Source organism: Scophthalmus maximus, chromosome 6 (assembly GCF_022379125.1).
Source record: "Scophthalmus maximus strain ysfricsl-2021 chromosome 6, ASM2237912v1, whole genome shotgun sequence".
Lineage (NCBI taxonomy): Eukaryota > Metazoa > Chordata > Actinopteri > Pleuronectiformes > Scophthalmidae > Scophthalmus > Scophthalmus maximus.
The window spans coordinates 9,503,847-9,525,287 of record NC_061520.1 but is presented as its reverse complement, the minus strand read 5'-3'; the positions used below and the strand labels follow the sequence as shown (position 1 = coordinate 9,525,287).

Here is a 21,441-nt window from a genome sequence, read left to right as displayed (position 1 = left end):
AAAAACAATATTATGGAGAATCATCAAATTTCAGGGCCACGTCATAGTATAGTCACCTCTTCTAAATATTGCCAACAACCTACTCCTGTCTCTTGACTCCTGAAAATCCACCATACTAAATTTACTAGACCATAGCTACACTTTCGACACAGTTGATCATACCTTTCTCCTGAACCGTCTTGAGCATCAGGTTGTTATTCAGGTTAGGGCTCTTCAGTGTTTTGCCTCATTTTCTTTTAAATGTGGAAAACTCGTCGTTTCATCCTGTCACCTGTGGAGTACCTCAAGGCTCCAATCTAGGGCCCATCTTATTCACTTTAAACATGCTTTTTTTAGACTCAATCTTCATCTGCAAACAATATCGCAATATGTTACCAATGTTGCTCAGTTATACCTCCCTTCCAGGATGTGAAACATCTGATGGCAAATAACTAATAATTGCAATATCTTCAATTAAATGACATCTATCTATCTTTCTATCTATCTTAGGTAGTTCGGACAAAGCAGGAAAAAAGCATTGTTTTGAATTTGTTATTTATCAAACATAAAATACAGTGTAAGAGTGATGCACCCTACTGTATCACATTATATCAAACATGATGGTATAGGAGTACAGTATATTCAAAACTAGCAAGGCGCTTATGATAAATGGGGTTGAATGTATTAGTTGTGATATTTTTCTATCTTTCAGATATGCAGAGAAGAAAAATTGCATGATATAATCCAAATGTGATAAACACCACAGCCAGAAATGAAAATGCCTAGTGTTCCAGTGTTTTATTTGCCGTCCCCCAATTACCATGCATTTGATCATTAAATGAAACCATCAGTCCACTTACACATGTGACATGCAAAAAGAACTGTGCAGCTCACAGAGTGGTGCAGCATTGTAGCCTGGTGAACATGTGTTTCAGTAGAACATAAGTCTCTAATCTCATCTGTTGTCAAATGTCATCTGGACAATAAATTCAATCATACTGTAGTCAACATAAGGCAGTGGACTTATAATGGAAGTCATTACCTATCAGGCTTGTGCAGACTGTAATATATTTTATTAAGAGACTGATCGGTGGTATCAAGGATGCCTTCCTCTTTTATACCTTTTTGAAAAACAGAAGCTCGAAATGTATCACTTACGTTATATGAAATATACTATGCGTCTGGAGTGTGATTTTTCAGAACATTTTAAATCAGACAAAGATGTGACTACTCTTACACTGTGGAGTTCATACCACAAATCTGACAAAGTGGTCTCAGGCTTTTGTTTCCTCACAATATATAAAAAAGCTGAGTAATTCTGTGTTATGGGTGTTATGTAAAACTATACGTAGGACAGTCCTCCTTAATTTTTTAATTGCTTTTATTTTCATTTAAGACCCCATATGTAGAATAAGCTGGTTATTCAAAATTTTCCCCATATCTGTGCCGTCAGAAAAGACCTCAGCGGGTCAGCCAACTGCAGAGTCCCAGTCTCCTTTTAGACCCCTGGATCCTGCTCAGTGTGGGGGAGTCTGTAAACAAATCTGCCATCACTTCTCTCTCCTCTCTCCATTTCTGTGTCTCTCTCCCACCAACATTACTTACCAGTCCATTACAGGTATTTGCCTCAATCGCTGTGTTTTTCTTTCTTAATCACCTTTCCTCATTACTGAAGCACTCAAGCTCCTCTTACCTTCATTTCACTCCTTAAATCACACACTGAGGTTACCTACCCCACATCTTGTTTCTGCTCTGTCCTAATCCTGCTTCATCTTCCTTCTGTCCTTATTTCTACTGCCTTTACTCCTTAATTTCTTAATTTACCTTCCTTATCTTAACTTGCGCCACCATCTCTTGCCATCTGCATTCAGACCTTTTCCATTTGTCCATCTTTCCCAATTAAAGTTTCTTAGGTGTCTCACAGTTGGTACCAAGCGGCAGCACTGGCAGCAAGCAAATCAAATCGTGTTTAAACAATTGCCCGCGTGCAGGCGCCAGCCAATCAAATCACGTTAATTCAAATAGAAGTCCTACCCAATATCAAACTTTAAAATGAGCCCTTGACATTGGAGGCAGGTGTAACTGGTGAACCTGGTATGTGTTCAGCTGGTTTTGCAGATTTTTTCCCAGGTACTTCCCTAGGTATGGTAGATACACTTTACATGCCTGCTAATTTGAATTTTGGTCACGTTTGAAAACGTTCACGCCTGCCTGAGAGCAGGAAGTTAACATTCATCCTCCCATCCTCATCTCCTTAATTTGAAAATGAATATAACAATTGCTAAAACACACACCTAGAAATAATCTAAAATACAAAATAATAATTTAAGAATTAAAAGTAGGGGGAAAAATGATTAAAGACACAAAGGTCATCCTGAGGATGCAAAAAGTCAAATAGTCTTCATTGTCATGTCTATAGCGCTGTTCCCTATCCATTACCCATACACAATCCTTCCCTCTTCTCTCCCTCCCCTGCTCCCCCTCTCCCCCAAACCCCCTCTTCCCTTCTCTTCTCCAAAGTCCTGCCATCTTTCAGCATTCCTCAGGTTCGCCACACAGAGCCCCATTGTGTCAGTGGGTGAGGGAGGGAGCACACAGTCCAACCTCTCACCATGTGCTGCCGTTGGACGCACCTTAGGAGACCACAAACTACTGTACAGCCTTTTCACACACAAATACACATGCACTTGCACACACACACACACACACACAGATACAAACTCACACCTTGCCTCCTTCTGTCCCCATTTCCTCCCTCGTTCCATCACTCTCCTCCATCTCCCGTACTTTCATTCCACCCTTCCAACCTTTTTCTTCCGCTCACACTTCCACTGCTTTTGGAAGCTGGCCACCATCAACATGCTTCGCCCTCTTTTTTTCTAAACCAATGTTTATAACCAAACAGCAATGCTCAAAAAGGCTATTGATTAGACTCCGAGGTTTCAAAGTAAGAGAGAAAGCAGAACCTCAGGAGGAGGAGGAGGAATGGAAGGAAAGAGTGAGTGAGGGGAGGTATAATTTGAGGGGCCATGTTCTCCTGAATAAAATGCCCAAGGTGCCAGTGTGTAGACCTCCACCCTGTCCTGCCACTCAAACTGGACTGTTACTTTAAACAGCACAGTAGCAAAACATATCCAAGTGAGCTTAAGTCTGTATTGTAGAGAGAACCTACACAAAGCAATTAACAATGAAAAGCAGCGTTACCATAATTGTATTGATTTCTGGTCACTAATTTCTTTAACACCTACACTCCACCTTTAACTGACTTTTGACCACTTGAGGGCAGCATAAACGAGTTGTAAAAAAATAGAACTGACACATTTTTAGTTATATAAGGTGAATTTATTAGGAAATAACTGGATATTAACTCATCCAGAAGTCATAGAGCAAAAACGTTATCATTCAAATGGAGTCTTGATGATGCAAGTCAAACATTCAGTCTGCTTTTGTTTCTGTTTTGGTCTCCTCCAGCTCGATGATTTTGATGATTTTAAATGTGTGTGTGTGTGTGTGTGTGTGTTGGTGCAAATCCTCAAGGCATATAAGCACCATATTACAGATCAGTTCCCTGCATAATTGACACTAGTTAACTGGGAAAGAACTTTGATGTCATGTCATTTGAATACTGATGTCATGTTATCAATAACTTAATAGTCATCACCCACACCCGCTCACAGAAGAGGAGGGGGGTTGAAAAAGGGGATCGGGAGCTTGAGCAGCCGTTGTTTCAGTGTGGTCCTAGTGCTTGTAGTTTCTTTTTTTTTACTATTATGGGAGGGAGGATCAAAATCGGCCTTGTGAAAAAGTGCAGGGGACATGTCCCCTCTGACCACCCATGATTACGCCCCTGCTTGGGGCAAATGACTGCAAAAGGGCAATGGAATAAAACTGTTTTATTGCATTCAGATATGCAATATAAATAAACATTTAGTTTAATCATTAGTCTCTCCTTTTTATAACCTTAACATAATATAAGGAATATTCAAATCCCTTGAGGCTGACTACAAGGGAAAGTCTGCAAACTTTTGTGGTGCAAGAACTGACCCATTTCAACAGCCTCGAGGTTAATGAGTTCAATTGGACTCGTTTGAGAGATTATCACGTGTGACTCAGAAGCATAATTCTGTAAGACTCTGTGGGTCCAGAAGCACCAGCAGTCTGAACAACAGTGTTGTTTTCTTGCTGAGAAAAAGCTTTACATGTTATATACTCATAGGCACTTGATTCTGTTTGAGTTAAAATGAGACTGTGTAGTCAGGCCAATATTACTATGCCATTTCAGTCTTTAATACAACAAAATTAGGACTATAATCTACAATATAACTCCACGCACATGCACACTTTGCACACTCAGTCCGAGTCTGAGAGTCCAGCATTCCAAAGAGGCTTAGATGCCGACTGAATAGACTGAGCAGCTACACAGAGGGATCTCCTCACGAGATAGAGAGCCATGTGGCCTGCTTTCAGCCAGATTACAGAGTCGGCCAGAGCACTCAGCGTGACCTGGGGACTGGAAGCATTGGGCAGAGTGAAATACTTGAGTATCACATTTCAAAACAGGTAGATTAGTGTGTGCTGTTACTGTATGTTGTTCTAATACTTTACATCTGCTTTACTTCTTCGACATGGCTATTTCAGTTGATTTAGATCAGTAACAGTGCATCACAGCATAGAATGACATATCTCAAACAAACAAATCGATCGGCAATGCAACAATATACACTTGTTATGTTCAATAAACCTTTACAGTAGAAAAAATACTTATTTACAAAGCACTTGCATGGTATTTTGCTTGAGGCTTGTGTCCCCACTGCATATTTTCTTGCTCAAGATAGTTGCAGTTCTACAAAAGAACAACAACACTATGTTCTAATATATTTCTCGTAGTTCTTTCAAAAAGAAGTTACCTATCTATATATCTATTAATCTCTCTTCTTCAAAAAAGAACAAAAACGGCTAAGGAGACAACATGACAAAGTAGAGAAGGGAGATTTTGTCAGTTAAGCTATGCTTAAGGGGAGAAGGTGCAAGATTCTTACAGTGACTTCAGCCTTTTCTTGGAGCCACCACCAAAGCGACCATCAGCACGGCCATGATCACTCAGTCGTGGTGGTTAGGTTTTAGACGACACATAGCAGCTTTTATTTGTCCTTCTGCTCTAAAGTACATCTGGAGGGTGCTTGGAGTAGAGCCGCTGCTCCTTCACATCAGAAGAGTTGAGGCGGTTGAGGAATCTTGTCAAGATGCCTCCTGGGCAGCTTCCACTGGAGGTTTACCTGGCAAGCCAAACTAGGAGGTGACCCAGGGGTTGACCGAGAACTCACTGAAGGGACTTGATATCCCATCTGGCCAGGATCCACTAGGAGGTGCTGGGAAGTGTGGCTGGGGAGAGGGATGACTAGGACACCCTGCTTAGCCGGCTGCCCATGTGACCCGATCTCAGAAAAGCTCAAGAAAATGGATGAAAGTTACAATAAACTCATTTCAATTTAGGCCAACAACAATCCTGCTGGCCATCCCAGAGTTTGAGGTCTGTTTAAAACAAAATGAAGTATATAGTAGCTTTAGCAGCTAGAGGTACACTTCAACATGTGCATATATGTGGGACACTCACTGTGTTTCCACGTGTGTATCTTTTATTCTACATTTATATCTACATTATTGTCAGTGTCAGTGCAGGAAGTTCAACATTTGAACCTAGAACATCGACTTTATTTTTACAGCCTCCTCATCTGTTAGTGTCTGATTGATGACTGCTGGTCACCTGTCACAGAAAGCAATTAGTAACCATGGACGATGTGATACAATGTGAGAAACAACATCTTAAATCCTCTGATGTACAAGTTGGGGATCATCAGCATTATTGATTTAATGGGATCAAACAAATATGTGTTAAGATGGAAAACCTCTCTAGAAGAGACTCAGAATCTCTCCTCAGGTTTAAAGTTTAGTATTTGTATATGTAATAAGATCTTGACTACATTTTACCTAATTTTTGGCCCATAAATCAACTTAAGACGCGAAATCAGAAGAAGAATTAAAAATCAATCAGGTTTTGTTCCGAGCTTGGAGGCTGCTAGGGCCCAGCATCCATCAAGAGGGTCGACAACATGATGTCAGCGCTTCTCTGCAGAAACATAAAGTGTTTAAGAGAAGTGCACGGCTGGACTCACGTAACAAGTCTCCTTGTCCAAAAGGACACAGAGCCGAGGAAAAAGCCCAGGGTCTCATTCGGGTGTGAGGAATGTACCTATTTGGGAAGGGTCTAGTGTCTTGTATGTGTGAGTGTGTGTCTGTGTGCCAGTGTCTTCCTGTATGACTAAGCGTGTGTGTGTGTGTGTGTGGGAGTGTGTGTTTGAACATGCACGTGCATGTGTGTGAATGGGTGGGGGTCAGGTCAGTGCACCATTGTGACAGTGCTTTTATTGATTCAGCTGGGGTGAGACCATTGCAAATGTCAGAATTTGCCGGTGTCCACAGGACTTCCACAACAAAATTGACTGCACAACTCCATCCTGCACAAACTCGCTCTGTGGCAGAACTTGCCATTGGTGTGACGTTCTCCTATATTGCAACAATATGATGCTCACATGAAGTGTGGACCAGAGATACAGTAGATCTGGACAAGAGCTAAGGAAACCATATATTTTAATTCCCTTACTGTGTTGAGTGTTTCCCTGCTCCAGAATCCATAGATGAAGTTTATTGTTTTCTATTTTCACAATAATCTGTACATCAGCATAACACTGGACAACTGAAACAAAAGATGTGGCAGATGAGGTCAAAACATTATATGCTTATTCCCCATGAAATGATAATATGATAAATGAAAACATACTTTGTTAATGACTATCTTGGTAATTTAAAATGTATCATTCCTTAGCTGGACAACACAATATTGGCAATGTTTTTATTTTTAATTAATTAATTAAATAAAATCTTACGAATAAATAAATTACAGCTCTGATTATATAAAATGATGATGATGATAATGATGATAGTGATGATGATAGTCATGAAATATACACATGAGTCCACTACATAGGTCAACAGTAAGATGCTGATTGATTGTTAATATTTTTGTCAGACCATTTCTTTGACTTTTTCTGTTGGGATTGCTTGAGGTCAAGGTTTATGTGATGAGGTACAGCCTCTGAGGAGCTTTTTGCCATTTCTTTCTCGTCATTGATCTCCTTCACTGTCTTTCCTCTTCAGACCTGCAGGGGCACAGCAGCTGAGCTGACAGCAGCCAACTGCTTTGCTGCAGTTTTTTGAAGAGAGAAGCCAAGATGAGTTGAAGTGGAGAGATCCTTTACAGATTTTCAGGGGGCATGGCAGCTCAGACCTGGAGAGCTGTGAAGCTCTGCTGCCCATACAGTTTATGTGGGTGTGGGTGGGTCAGTGTGCAAGACGGGAAGGAGGGCGATAGAAACAGACAGACAGACAGACAGACAGGCATAGACTGGGGGGAAAAAAAGCTCTTGGGAAATAAATTTAAGTTTCAGCCAATCCGGTGCAGCGACATATATGAAGTCCCACAAAGGACAGAGAGAATCCACAACTCTTCTGTTTTTCATTAAAACTCAAGGTTACCTTTTTTCCTCTGTCTTAACAAGGCCCAGCTTGAGGCACCGGGACTCAGTTCATCTTTCCAGCAAAATAGGGCTCAATGTGTGTCTTTGTTTTCCAGAGGAGAACTGTCCTCCTTTTTTTTGAAATGGGGGTCTGTTACTTTTGGACAAACTCCCTATTGAATCTATTGAATCCAAGAGTTAATCTCTTTTTCCTAAACATCTTAGACAGGTAGAAAAAACAACTATTTACTCTCTTCTCTCACTTTCTCTCGCTGTTCACCCTGCCTCTCCCCGCTTCTGTCTTTTTTTCTCTCCCTGTCTTTCCTCCTGGATATATGACAATCCCATGATTCATGGATTTTGGCCAGGAGCTGCAGCCGTGCACTTGTGTGTGGAACATTCCATTTACAGCAGCAGACACTCTTTGCCCCGTGATTATGCAACTCCGTTAAATCAACCAGAACAGCTGAGGGTTGAAATTATCAATACTCTTTTTATTTGTCTGTGGTTCTCATAAATCTGTTGAGGTGCAGCAAAAAAATGAATTATCTATATCATCCTGTTTAATACCAGCAAATAAACGTATTGTATTTACTGCAGCTCGGGCATCTGATCAATAATGATACGCCTTTGTTTTTTTTGTTTTTGTTTTTTGTTTTGTTTTTAGGGGGGGGGGGGGTGTCTCTTCAATTTCTCAACAAGAAAGCAAATATGCATATTTCCTCATATAGCAAAAAATTATAGGTCCACACTCTGAAGTATTTAGTGAGGCTATTTTGAAATGTCTTTTCTTGCCAAAACTGAGTTTATGTGCAAAATTGGCACAAACATAATTGCACCATGAGCCAGAAACAAAGTTCTCTCCACAGCCGTCCCCTTTTAAAGGACAAGGCATCCAGTGAATACACCCCCACTTCATGTAACTTCAAGGAGAAAAGAAACACAGGCACACTTTAACTTAATGGCATGTTTTCGGTTAAATGTCTGTCATCTGAAGCACTGGCGCGCTTTAACCCCACTATTACCCCACTAAAAAGGAGACTCTGTGATTGGTGGATTACCCGACCTACTGTAGATTCCGCTGCATGACCCTGTTATCAAAATATACAAGAATATGTGCCACAATCAAAGGCTGATGTACCAGTGGATGTGGAGCTTTTATGGGTTCAATTAAAGTTTGGCACATTTTGTTGGATTACGTGGAAAAGAAAGAAGCCATTTACTGTATGTGTACCATATACGCTCTATGAGTGTGTGTGTGTGTGCGTGAGCTGACTGGTGTGTGAAGGACAGATGAAGGGAGAGGGTGGGGGAGTGTCTGACTCTGTATTGCACGCTTGTACACCGTATGTTCCCCTGCAACTTGACACCAATTAATTTGAATGACAGCCTTTTAATTATGACCAAATGTAGGTGTGGTGAGCTAAATCCCGTGTCGCTGTGACTTCCTGTTATATGATGGGTTATTTTCTGGCGAGAGAAGTTGCTGTGGTCTCTCTTTGATATTTTTCTGTTTCATCATATCTTACATAATGAATCATCTCAGAATAGTGCCGGGATTTATCTGAATCTGGCTTCATGCAGAAGAAGGATACATAGACCTACTGAAGATTACTTTAAAAAGAACAAATAAGTTGCGTAAGGCATGGAGACATTTTTCCTCAGCTGTCAGACTCCACTGACTTTGGGCATCTTCTGAGTGAGCCTGCACAAAGTTTATCACTGGAACCTGTGAGAGGTGTGGAGGTCCACCATCGGTCAGGGGAACCCAGCTCGCTCAGGTCTGCTTGTGCAGCTGTTGCTCCAAAAAGAAGGGAAGGCACCAGGCCTAGTTTCTCCGGGGGTTCCTGAGGGCAAGAATGTGGAAGGGAGAAAGGGAGCACGGCGATACTGCTGACTTCAGCAAAAAAAACAAAAAAAAACAGCGTCTGCCATCTTCTCTGTTTCCACCTGGACACTGAGCTTCAGACAACAGCACTGAGAATGTAATTGTCTCTTAGTTTGGCTTTCGTATTTCCCCAACTGCAGCCTTTTATAATACTGACTGGAACAACTAGCTTTTATATAAAAAATATTTTTAAGCAACAGGTAAAGTGCTGATAAAGTCCAATCTCCTCAGCCAATGAATTCCAGAGCCTCTGGGCCCTGATGGCAAAAGCCCGGTCACCCTTAGTTACCAGCCCTTGACTAGCCAACATATATAACATAACTCAGCAATTACAGTAGCACTGGTCACAGGTTCAGAGGTTGGATAATCCTATTGCATCAAAAAATGAATCTGTCAATTTTGTAATCTACACTCGGTGTCAAAAATGGTCAAATCCTACATATACACTAGAGATTTAAAATCCATTATTACCTCTGGACATAATGATCATGATCAACTTCCAGAGTGTTACATTATTCTCACTTTTCTAACTATGTGCCTTTTTTTCTGCACAATAAACAACCCAAACTACTTCTACTCAAGTGAGATCTCTTTAAGATTGCACCACCTGGTCTCATCTACAGGACCAGTCAGCTCCCGTAAATAGGCCTATTCATGGACCTAACCCACGCTGACATACTGCAGGAAATGAGCTCCATACGTGCAGGCCACCAAGACTCTGCCATACAGTACCCCTCCCTCACAAATACGGCCGCCAGTGTTTTGACTGTGTCACAACCATCGGTTATGAGATGCATATCAACCTGGACCTGTTTTTGATGAGCTGAACTGTGTTTTCTTGCCATGGTGAAATATCATCTGAAGAATGCATACGAGGAATAGAAGGCTGGTTTTCATTTGTGACATTTGTTTGTTTATTTGACTTAAATAGAATTTCATGATCTAATTTTAGCTGGTCGAAGGTCCACACTCCTTCATTCAGCTGTTGTGTTTCTCTGGGAACAGTATTCAGAATGCATTTCATTCTTCGTGGAGTAAACTAACTTTACACTTGCATTGCTTGGACAGCACCTGAGGGAAGTTTACATCCGACCCAAAGAACCTTTTAAAGAATTCTTATCATGACAGAGTCACAGTATTTAATGGCACTGGCTGAGGTTTTCAGACTGAAGGGTGAAAGGTATTTGCCTACCCAAGAAAAATACATCCATGAGACAGTAAATGAGCTGCAAGCATCTCTTCAAAATCGGAGCAAGTGAATCACTTCCAGATGGATCTGCGTAGATCACAATGAGCCCGTTTGTCACTCGCTCCTCCTTCGCTGTCTTTGCTCTGATTGTTTGTTTGGTCTGTTACAATGGGTATTAAACATCTGTCATCGATTAGCCTCTAAACATATATGTCCATAGCACAGTCAGTGAGCAAACCCTAAGAACTTCATTTGCAGGAACATTGGTCCTGCACAGCGAAGAAATCCACAATTTCTGCATTTTTTCCTTTTCTCTTTAACTCCAGTACTTTTACTCCATTACTGTACGGGGGGGGGGGGGGGACAAATAAACACTTTAAAGAAGAAGAACACAACACAGGTGGATCTTATTAACGTGGGTTGCATGTCTGTTCCTTTACGTGTTTATTTATTTAATATCATATATTTCCCTACTGAAAATCCCACAATTTGGACACCAGGATGATAAATGTGAAAAAAGCCACATGTCAAAGTGTCTGATGGGATGTTATTGCTAATGAATACGGCTTATTGGAGTTCCACATAATATTTATACCCACATAGTGTTTTATAAATAAGTAGCGATGACATTAATGGTACTATAGATACTATTCTTTTTTGTCTGCCATAGTGACGTTGAGGTGCAGTATCATGGTTCACCTAAGTCTTGATTTTGTTGTGCTCAGTATGTGCACCAATAAAAGGCACCAAATGGTATTAAGAAACACAGGATAGACTTTGATCCACAGCTACTCTGGACTGCAGTCTGTTTCCAGCTTGCCACTCTTCCTTTAGGCAGCATCTCTCTCCTGTACCTGAGTACTTTGACTGACTCACTGTCCTTTCATGGCTTTTATTGATACCCCAACTTTTCCGTCCCTTTTAAAAAATTTGCATTTAATAGTAAACTTTTAGAGTTAAAGGACAAGCAGTAGGGGAAAAGGAAGCGAGCGGTGGGCGGTTTATATTTCAGCTTTCCAGGTGGATCCTGTTGGAAATTTCAAGAGGCCATAGAGAACAGATGTGAGGGCCTGGCACAAGTGTGAGACCGCGGCTCTTCACAGACACTTTAACTGTCGATTAGTCTTTCACAAGTAACTTTAATACCATCCACCACGATGGCTCCCATAAAAGCTGTTAAAACCACACAGATCACGATGCACGTCTTCACTGAAAGCCTTCATCAGTTTGCACATGAAAAACCCCAAATGAACCAATACCGATCAGTCAAGTGAGAAATACCCATTTACGTGTCATAAATTGTCTACGTAATAACTGCAGAATAGAATGTTCAGAGAATTTGCAAATGAAAATACTGGACTTTTTTTTGAATGTATTGAAAACAGCGAGCAGGGAACTCGACAGACCTGCAGAAAGAAAAACCTTCCTGGTTCCCAAAGCATGGGCCCGCTAGAGGTGGAAACATTGATCACAATGATAGACAAACCAGAGGCATTCAGAGAAAAAAGGGGGACAGAACTAAGAAACAGAAAAATGAGTGCAGTTGAGGAGAAAATAGACTCGGTGAAAGAAAAAAACGATTTATCAGAGCTTCATGTTTCGCTTGCTGTGAAAACAATATTTTCTCTCGTACCTGAAGTATTTCCAATGGCTGTGAGCCGACGCCTCCTCCAACAGAGACAAATCCAGACATCAGTAACAGTGTTAACGCTGCTTGTGTTTGTGTGAAGTATCAGTCGAGACTATTGAGGTCAATATTTGACAGGATATGCCACTGAAGTGCTTTGGGAAAATACGATCTTTTAAAAAATATGTGAAGCAGTTCAGTAATGTATACGTCAGCATTCACAAATGCTCATGAAGTTTCCACTTCTTCCCCCTGCCTTCATCATCATCGCCCCTCTCTCTCTCTCTCTCTCTCTCTCTCTCTCTGCGACACAGCGGAGGAGTCTCAAAAACACATGCCTGGACCACTGAAACCAAGCTCTTCCAGAGATTTGGCCTATTCCAGAGCGCTCCCCACCCCCGACTCCGTGAAGAGATTTCCATAGACGCTGCCACATTCTACTGCTCTCCTCTATTTTCCTCTGATTTTTGGACTCAATTGCACTGTTGATGTGCAATACCTGAAATCGATTCTAGCCTTCCAAAAGTATTTTTCTTCTTGTCGTGTCTTTTCAAAGCTCACACCATAACTAAAGTAAAGTTGTTGTTTTTTACATGCTTCTCATTGTGAGCGTATTTCATTCTCATTTTTTGGGGGGGGGGGGGACTTGGTCTCACACTTTGGTGTCAACTGCTGCTAATTCAAACAGTGAGGGCTTTGTGCGAGACGGTCATTGACTTATGCAAACATAATTGGGCTGTGTTATTGACTGATGTGCTCCGAGCCAGACAGAGGGGTGTCTCTCTGAGTCTGAATCCTCAGGTACACAGTGGTGGCCACTCAGAAACACACACAAATGTGCACAGATGTCAGCATTCACACCCAAACACACGTAATGTGATGAACCGGCAACGAAAGGGGAATTTATTTTAACTCCATTCTTCCCGCGAAATGTCCCTTTTTTTCAGGGTCATTATTGCACTGGTGTCGTAGCCGTGCACTTGTTCCTACGCTGAAACGCTGGGAGACATGATAACCCTGGAAGATTTGGATCAAATACTTGATTTCCACATGCTAATATCCACGTCAAAGCAGAACCAGTGCAAAACTAGAAGATACCAAGGAAACATAGCAAAAAAAATACTGTATATATATGATTAACCCATTTTCCTTTCAGTTCATAACTCTCATGGCGATGTTCAGAATCAAAACACCACCGTTTGTTTAGTGTCTACAGTTTATTTGGCCAAGATGGAAACACACCAGACTGCTAGTTCCCAGCCGTTCTTTCATACTCCATCAATAAACGTCCAAGTTCATGAGACGAGACTGTAGATTTATTGTTGTTGATTACAGGTCGCTCGCTGATTCGGACACAATGTAATTTGTGGTGCAAAAACCAAAAGGGCATTAGTCGTCCATTTCAGTCTCAATTGAGTTAAAGAATAAGTCTAGCGATATTATTCTGATTACAATTAAACTTGTGCACTGAGTGCATTTATCAGTGTAATGAATTCAGAAGATAGTTTAACAAAGAGTTCAAGGTTAAAATGTGTTTTTGTTCAATAAACAATCCTAAACTCAAAGATGTGCCGCTTATATTCATAAATGTGAGGCAAGAAGCATAACTGAGAAGATTCAAATCTTGATGCGATTAATTGACAATAACTGAAATCTAGAATACCGCTAGTTACAGCGGCACATATAACTTTATGGAGATTTATAGTGACTAACGGTTTGGGTTTGCTGCCCTTGTTTAGCTGTCAATCCCACAACTTAACTGTTTTGTTTCACTGTCATAGACAGCCTGTTACTAGCCGAGGCAAGTAACAGTCTATAGCAAAAAAAAAAAACTCTAAAAAAAGAGTTGGTGGAGACCAAAAAAGAGAGCGTACAAAGATGACCAGAAGCACGATTGCAAATGAATGACAACGTTGCGCTCTAACTGCTGGATGTGTAAATGATTAACTGTTTGCAAACACAAGTCGCTATATCAACTTAAATGGTGATAATATGTGAGTGGTGTATTATAATATGATCATCACTTGTTTCCACTGCCACCAAGTGGCCCAAAATGATCAGGTGGTGTTGCTTTGACATAAGTAAAATTTTCGAAAACTGAATGAAATTGATGGTCAATTTCAACAATGAGAGTAAGGTGGGTAGTACATTTTGGCTTCTCTCTGTGTCCCCGTAGTTGGAAACCAGGCTGTTTGAAGTGATGCTATTATGGCTATAGATCGTCCGACAGCCGCTTCGTTCACATCCAACACAACTGGTGATGTCATGGCCTTTTGTTGTGTCAGGGACGATCTCACATGGCCTCAGTGCACACCTCTCTCTCTCTCTCTCTGCATTATCCATCTGCTTCCCACTCCCAGGGTCCCACCCTCTCCTCCTCTTTCAGTTGTCCCCTCCCTCACTCCTGCATTCCATCTTTCCCACCCACCTCACCTCACCTCACTCTCTCCCTCTTTTTCTATTTTTCTGCAGCTCCTGTCTCAGTCTGCCTCCCTCTCTCTCTCTCTCTCTCTCTCTCTCTCTCCTATTCTCTCGCTCTCTCTCTTTCTTCTCTTTTTCCCATACTCTCTGATTATCTTTCCAGACACTCTTCATTCCTGAACAGCTACAGACCTATATTCACAGTCTCTTCCCATCATTTCCTGCCTCTTCAACGCACAGGTCTCCAGCGTGATCCGTGAATGAGGCAAAGCAGACTGAACTTCCTTGCGGCTGTAATTTGTCACCACCTCCGGTCTTCCTAAATCTATACAGTGTCAAAAATCCTAAACCAAAAAATAGAATAAGAAAGTTGTAAAAATTGGGGATTCTTCCTGTCCTCCTGTTGCTCAAAATGATTCCTGATCTCTGGGGCTTGGGTGCTCGCATGACACACATTTGATACCTCTGGTGCCAGTGTTTATTTTCTCATTCTTTCTGCAGCATCAGGGACCCTGTCACCTTTAACCCTTCCCCCTGTTGGAGAGCATGACACGTCTGTCAGTTCAGCACCGAGTAGCCCTGAAGAAGTAATCACAATCCAGCCACAGCACGCTGCAGCCCATGTCTTTTCCCGGCATAGTTGAGGTTTTCACTTCTGACACAAAGCAATGTCTTGTCTGGACTCACCGACAGTGATCTTTGAATACTTAAACCCTTCGTGCACACGCACACACAGCCACCGGGAATCGGGAAATGTCAAAGCTTCTCAAGGACACAGGGTGTCATTTCCTTGGGAGTTGTCTTCATAGAGGTCTCTTCAAAGACAACAGTGGGCTGCTCGCCGAGAGAGATCATAGACACATGCGGCGCGACACCTCTGCTAAACAATACCCCACATATCCATGCACTGAGATCATGAAGTAGCACACACACTCTTGTCAAGCAGCCGTATTTTATTGGTCTTACAACTGCTGACAAATTGTGACTCCCCAAAGCTCTGCCAGCAATAAGAAAATAAGAAACTACAGCTGATTTTACAGTACGACTCCAGCCTAGGAATAGATAATTCGTAGTTGGGTGATCCAGAGTCTTTGATCCGTGGGTTGCACAGTGTTTATGGGCCAGGCCACTGGATCACAAGGAAAACGATTATCATATGCAAGGAATTTCACTATTCATAGTCAGACATGAGCTTTTATGTGCAATACCAACCGCAAGAAATGTTGGCACGAGACTGCAAAATTACAAGTTGTTACAAGTTTTGTGTGAGATTGTAGAGTAAGAATTACATACATGGATCTTACATTTACATCCAACAAACACTTTTACATGGTTTATAAATAAATGAAAACCCAAAATACCATAATTAAATATGACTCAGCTTCACTTTTGACCATTGCAGCTGAACAGGTCGAGCATTGAAGTCAAATTATTTATTTTGGACCAAAGAAAACTTTTTCACCACTCACTGTATGTGGCCGTGTTGAAACCCGCAGGTGTCTGTGAGCCATCATCAGTGTTTGCAAGTGAGACAACCAGGATTGACCACTGATCTGAGTTCAGTTATGTACTCGACTGGAACATGGACTCAATAAATAAAGCTTAAAAAAAACCCCATCTAACTTGCAGTATGATTTTCTGACAGGAAAGACTAACTCAGTTCTCCGTAGGCGACCCAGAGAAGGAGAATGGCACTAATGCTGCGCGCTCGGGACGCACCAGCTGCTCCAGTTTCCAATAAAGTGCGAAGGGGTCAAAGTTCAAAGCTCACAGGTCACAACCTGCAGAGCGGTGAGGACCCAACACAAATGATGCGGCCAAACTGCCCCTCGCCACTTATATATAGTTAGAGCTGTAGCTAGTGGCATGACCACTCAGTTAGCCGCTGTGATTTATATCCCCTGCCACATGTGACGGGGTCTGACCAGGGACACGTGTCTGATGAGAAGATCAAGGCTGTTTGGTTTGGCCCGTGAGTTTCCTCTGTGAACCGAAGTGGTCCTGCAGATTATCATATTAATGGTGCTGCGGTTGTTGCTGCAGCCGCTGTAGTTTAAATTCAAAGCAAACGTTGTTTAAATGAGGAGAATAAAGATCAGTATCTACTTCTACATATTTTAAAACTATCAATGAGGAGCTACAACACTAAAATGCTTCAAATAAGTTATCGCATCAGTATTAAAGATCTAATATAAGCCCTTATAATAATACAGTATATTACTCACAGGGGCCACATTTCTTCAGAATGAGAACTTTAACTTTTGATACTTTGAGGATATTTTGCTTACGATATTCCTGCATTTCAACTGAAGTAGAATTCTGAATGCTTAAGTTTCTTTGAATACTTTCTCCTACACCACTGCTAATAATAAGAATAATCCACCTCAGTCAGAATCCTAACCAACCTAACGTAACATAACCTTTTGAAAGTCATTTTTAAGAATTGCCTTATCAAGAGCTGAGCATGACAAGGTGGGTTTGGGATGGCACTGCTGTAAAGTACTTCAAATATAGGTACTAAAATAATACTTCAGAGGGTGAAGCCTTATGTCTCACCTTAAATGTCACAGGGCTGATGTAGCTGACGGGTGTGAAAGCAATTCCCAACATGCTGGTGTTGCAAATCAAAAAATTTACATATAGTCACTATCTTTTTTATTTACACTCAAAAAACAACTCCATCAATGCTCCTCCTATGATTGTATTCAATATCAGTTATTATGCTCATCATTTCCTGGATGAATCAATCTGTAAATGTATGAAAGATAATTACATCCCAATTTCGCATGGGTGTAAAACTCAAAGATAAATACAGGACAAAAAAATCTGCAAACTTTCGGAAAAACGAAATTGGACCCAGCAAATGTTTGAAATAATACACAAATCATCAAAGTAGCTGTCAATTCATTTTCTCTCAACCATTTAAATAACTAATCACTGCAGCGCTTACTTGCCAAAGACAATGTGTCTGATCATGATCTGTCAGAATTACAGCAGGCCATCGTGAATTATTGCGAGTCAACAGGATCGTAAAGTACAAAGCTTCATATACATGAAGTATATGATTATAGAAGCAGATCAGGAACCTATTTGTCCTCATATTCTGCCTAATTTATCTGTAGTCGTTACCAATCAATTGATGGACCATTGAGTGATAAGAACTGACATTAAGTTACGGTGCCCTAAGAGTGTAATCATATTGGGTTGTAGGTCTTCATGATACATGTTTGCATCACTATAAGTAGACACATCAATGAGACTCATTAGCGATGCATTATTTGTGCGTTACAGTGTTTATTTATTGCACAGTGAGAACAAAACACACATGAAAAGATCCACTTTTGGGGGACTTATCGCATTCTAAAATCTCCACTTCCCGTCCCTCTGTGCAGTCAGTCAACGAATCCCTTTTTTTGGATCTCTCCAACATTGATAATGACATATTCATATTCAAATACGATTTGTCTCCTCTGCGTTTCAAAGCCAAACACGATTCTGTGTCTCTGTTGCACACACACACACACACACACAGTGGCATTGTTCCATTCTATTGTATTTTTTTTTAATGATCTGATGACATTAGTCCCCTCACTGTGGGGCTGAAGGTGACTCCCCTCCGGGAGACCGCGTCTCTGTTCGAATGCACCTGCCACGGTGCAGAAGACGCGCCTTCATCCGGGCCAACCAGGCCATGCGCTCGGGACGGGACGGGACGGGACGGGGGGGGCACCGGAGTGAGGGGGGGGGGGGGGGGGGGGGGGGGGGTGTCCAGGGCTTTGGGGGGGGTTGGGTTCAGTAGCAGCACGTGGAGGAAGGAGTGGTCTGGGACCGGGAGAGTGGAACCTGGGAGACAGAATGGGAGGGAGACGGGGCTCGGATTTCAGCCCGACGGGGGGTAAGGGGCCGGCCCGATTTGGGGGAATATACGAAGATTCATTGAAGGCGACGGGGACATAAAACTACAGCGTCAGGCCCAAGGCAGTCGGTGCTGACTTTCTGCTGCAGGTCCGGGTCCTGCCGCTGGATTCCCCCCATCGGTTGTTTTGGGTTGTTTTTTTTTTTGTTTTTTTTTTTGTGGGAAGGGTGAATGCTCGAATGGTTCGGCTTCTGTAACCGGGGACCAACACACTGAATACTGAAGAGAAGCCTCCGCCACCTTCGCACCCTTCTTTCTCCCCCAAGGGGCCCCTGCATGTCTAATATTTAGACATGTTCAGCTTTGTGGATTCCAGGACTGTACTGCTGCTCGTAGCAACCCAGGTCTGCCTCGTAGCCGTTGTGAGATGTCAGGAGGAGGACGACCGTAAGTGACCGTTTTCATCTCGTTTCAGAGCGTTAATAGAGACACGCGAGAGGTTGTCATCAAGTGCACATGGAGAGCGAATGAGCGAAATAAGTTGATCTGTGCGCACGGTGCGCGCATTTGAACCGTTTCGAGGCTGCTCTCGCGCTTGGAGTGATTTCGGTATCCCCCTCGCAACTTTTACGCACGGAAGGTTCGTCCTCGCCCGGCTCCTGTGTTGCAGGTAGAACAGTTACCTGATGGGGACAGGTGTGGAACCGTGTGTCCCACAAGAACACTGACATTACTGTTCATGCACGAATTGATGAAACTCAGTGTATCAGAGTTGTGGACGTGCGTAAAGAACAAAGGTGGAGCGGATGGAGGACGTGGGACGTTTACGCGAAATAGGGCGCACACAGCTCAGTTTGTTTTCTTGCCTGTGTTAAGTTATTTTTTATTTATTTTTTAATCCAGGTTCATTTTCGACAGCTGAATTGATTCGTTCTCGGTGGAGTTTATGCTCTCAGTTGTAGTCGCAGATTTTTGATCTACTGTAGCGGAGCTCAGGGTCTTGCCATGCCTCCCCCTCCTCGACACCTGTGGGTGCTTCAGGGGCCTTGACAGCTCCCTTTTTAACCGCAGCTTCACTTGATATAGAGGGGGGGGGGGGGGGGGGATGGGTACAAGTGAAAGGTGGTCAGGCTCAAGGGCCTTTGGTGAAAAGTGTTCACATTCCTTTGCTGTCAGAGGGCATCCGGGCAAATCCTGGCTTGCTGAGGTGGAAAGGTGGACTAATAACCCAAATTTCCATTAAAAAATAACATATTGAGGATCAAATGATTCATTATTCTTCATACCTGCAGACTCTAAAACCGTCTTCTTATTATTTTTTTTCTGAATAAAATTGGGTTGGGGTTATTCATCACCAATATTGATTTTAGTACCCACAGGAGACACGTGAGAGTGAAGGTATGCCTGTAGATTTGGGGCCAGAAATAATGTTCCATATGATTTCAGGGTTTCCATCTGCTTAAAAGATTACCCATGAGCTGTGACAGTCAGCCCAGAGAGAGAGACAGAGCCAGGGTGCAAGGGAGAGGTGATTGGAAAAAAAAGAACTCAGCCACTTTGCTATTGTAATTCTGAGAAGTGCAGTCTTCTCGGTATGAAATGAGTCGGGCCCACTAACCTTTTAAAGCCAAGAAAAAGAGTTGTGTTTTTTTTTTTTTAGAAGAAGAATGAGAAAAAGGAGGTGGGGTAGCTCGTGCCAAAGAAACTGCTAGTCTCAGGTTACCCTTTCAGAGACGAAAGCCCCTGGTTACAATGCAAGTCCTTTTCCTCTGCGTTAACTGGAGGCAGAAATATTTCTGGGAGACGCTCAAAGTGGTGCAGAGGTCTGACTGTGCCCTCAGCGCAGGGCTCAGTGACACTCAGGTGGGACAGGGCTCAGTTCTGCAGCTCTTCATCTTGTGGCCACTGACATGACCCCGTTATGAAGGCGAGGGGGCCAGAAAACTAATCAGACGCCGGTTGAAGCTGTAGTTCGAGGCGTGAATGTTGAAAAATACAGTGGAAAAAAAGAGGGTTGATTCCACTGTCCTCTCGAGTACACCTGGGTTCACTTTGAAATCTTCACTGTTCATTTCTACTCCGCTGGAAAACAGTGCGTCTGCCAACACATTGGAAAGGAGACCTTACAAATTACTCCTCGGTGATGAAAAGCCAGCTTTCTATCAGCTCTCCAGTAGATAGAGGGGCCCTTGTCCCAGAACGTCCCATGTCAGAGGAATCTTTCATATCTGAGTCAGTGAAAGGACAGGTGCAGGCCTTTGACGTTGCGTCCAGGCCAGTCAGACGAAATGTGAAAACCGCAAAGTATGTGCATGAAAGCTGACCATTTTTCTTTTTTCGTGTGTTTGAACTGGCGTCTGAAACAGCTACGGCTTCCAGGTGGGGTTTAAAAAGTGCCCCCATGTTTGTACAAGGCAGTAGTTTGTGAATTGCCCACTCTGTCCCTTTCCAGAAAGACCCCATTCATTGAGGCTGGGGTCCGTTAGGTTACCTAGACTTGAGGTAAATATAGCTACTGTACTTGCTCCTTCTCCTCTCACACGCTCGGCTCTCTGTAACCCTAAGGCCGTCTTTGTTTTTTGGTGTGTCCCGCACGTTCACCCCTCAGTGCAGGTTCAGTGGCTCCATTCAGAGCATTTCTTTGAGCAAGTGTTTGATCTTCTGTTGCCTATCGAGTAGTAAGCTGTAAATGAACTGCAAAAAGGCTAATGACCTGTGTCCATTGTCAAAATTCTAACGTAAGTGGTGTAATTAAGACCGAGTACAGTACCTGTATTGAAACATGCCCCGCCTCCATCACGTGAGCCTGTGCTCTATTTGCCAAGCTGTGGTCCCGGGAAAAAAAAAAATCCTAACATTTTTCATTCAGTCAATGCAAAGTCTGTCTCGTCCGCAGTAGCTGAGGGT

At 42.5% G+C, this 21,441-nt stretch overlaps 1 protein-coding gene across 3 annotated transcripts in view; it reads left to right on the top strand.

Moving 5' to 3' along the window:
- col2a1b (collagen, type II, alpha 1b) overlaps positions 1 to 21,441 on the top strand; it is a 105,454-nt gene that overhangs the window by 46,140 nt on the left and 37,873 nt on the right. Inside the window, exon 1 of one of the 3 annotated variants that reach the window (XM_035630286.2) lies at positions 18,633 to 18,981. The exons of 1 other annotated variant lie outside the window; for it this stretch is intronic. In XM_035630286.2, the coding sequence (XP_035486179.2) occupies positions 18,888 to 18,981 (94 nt within the window). In that variant the 5' untranslated portion in view covers positions 18,633 to 18,887. Of the gene's footprint in view, positions 1 to 18,632; positions 18,982 to 21,441 lie in introns of those variants that run through there. One more of the 3 variants, XM_047332347.1, reaches the window with a different exon arrangement.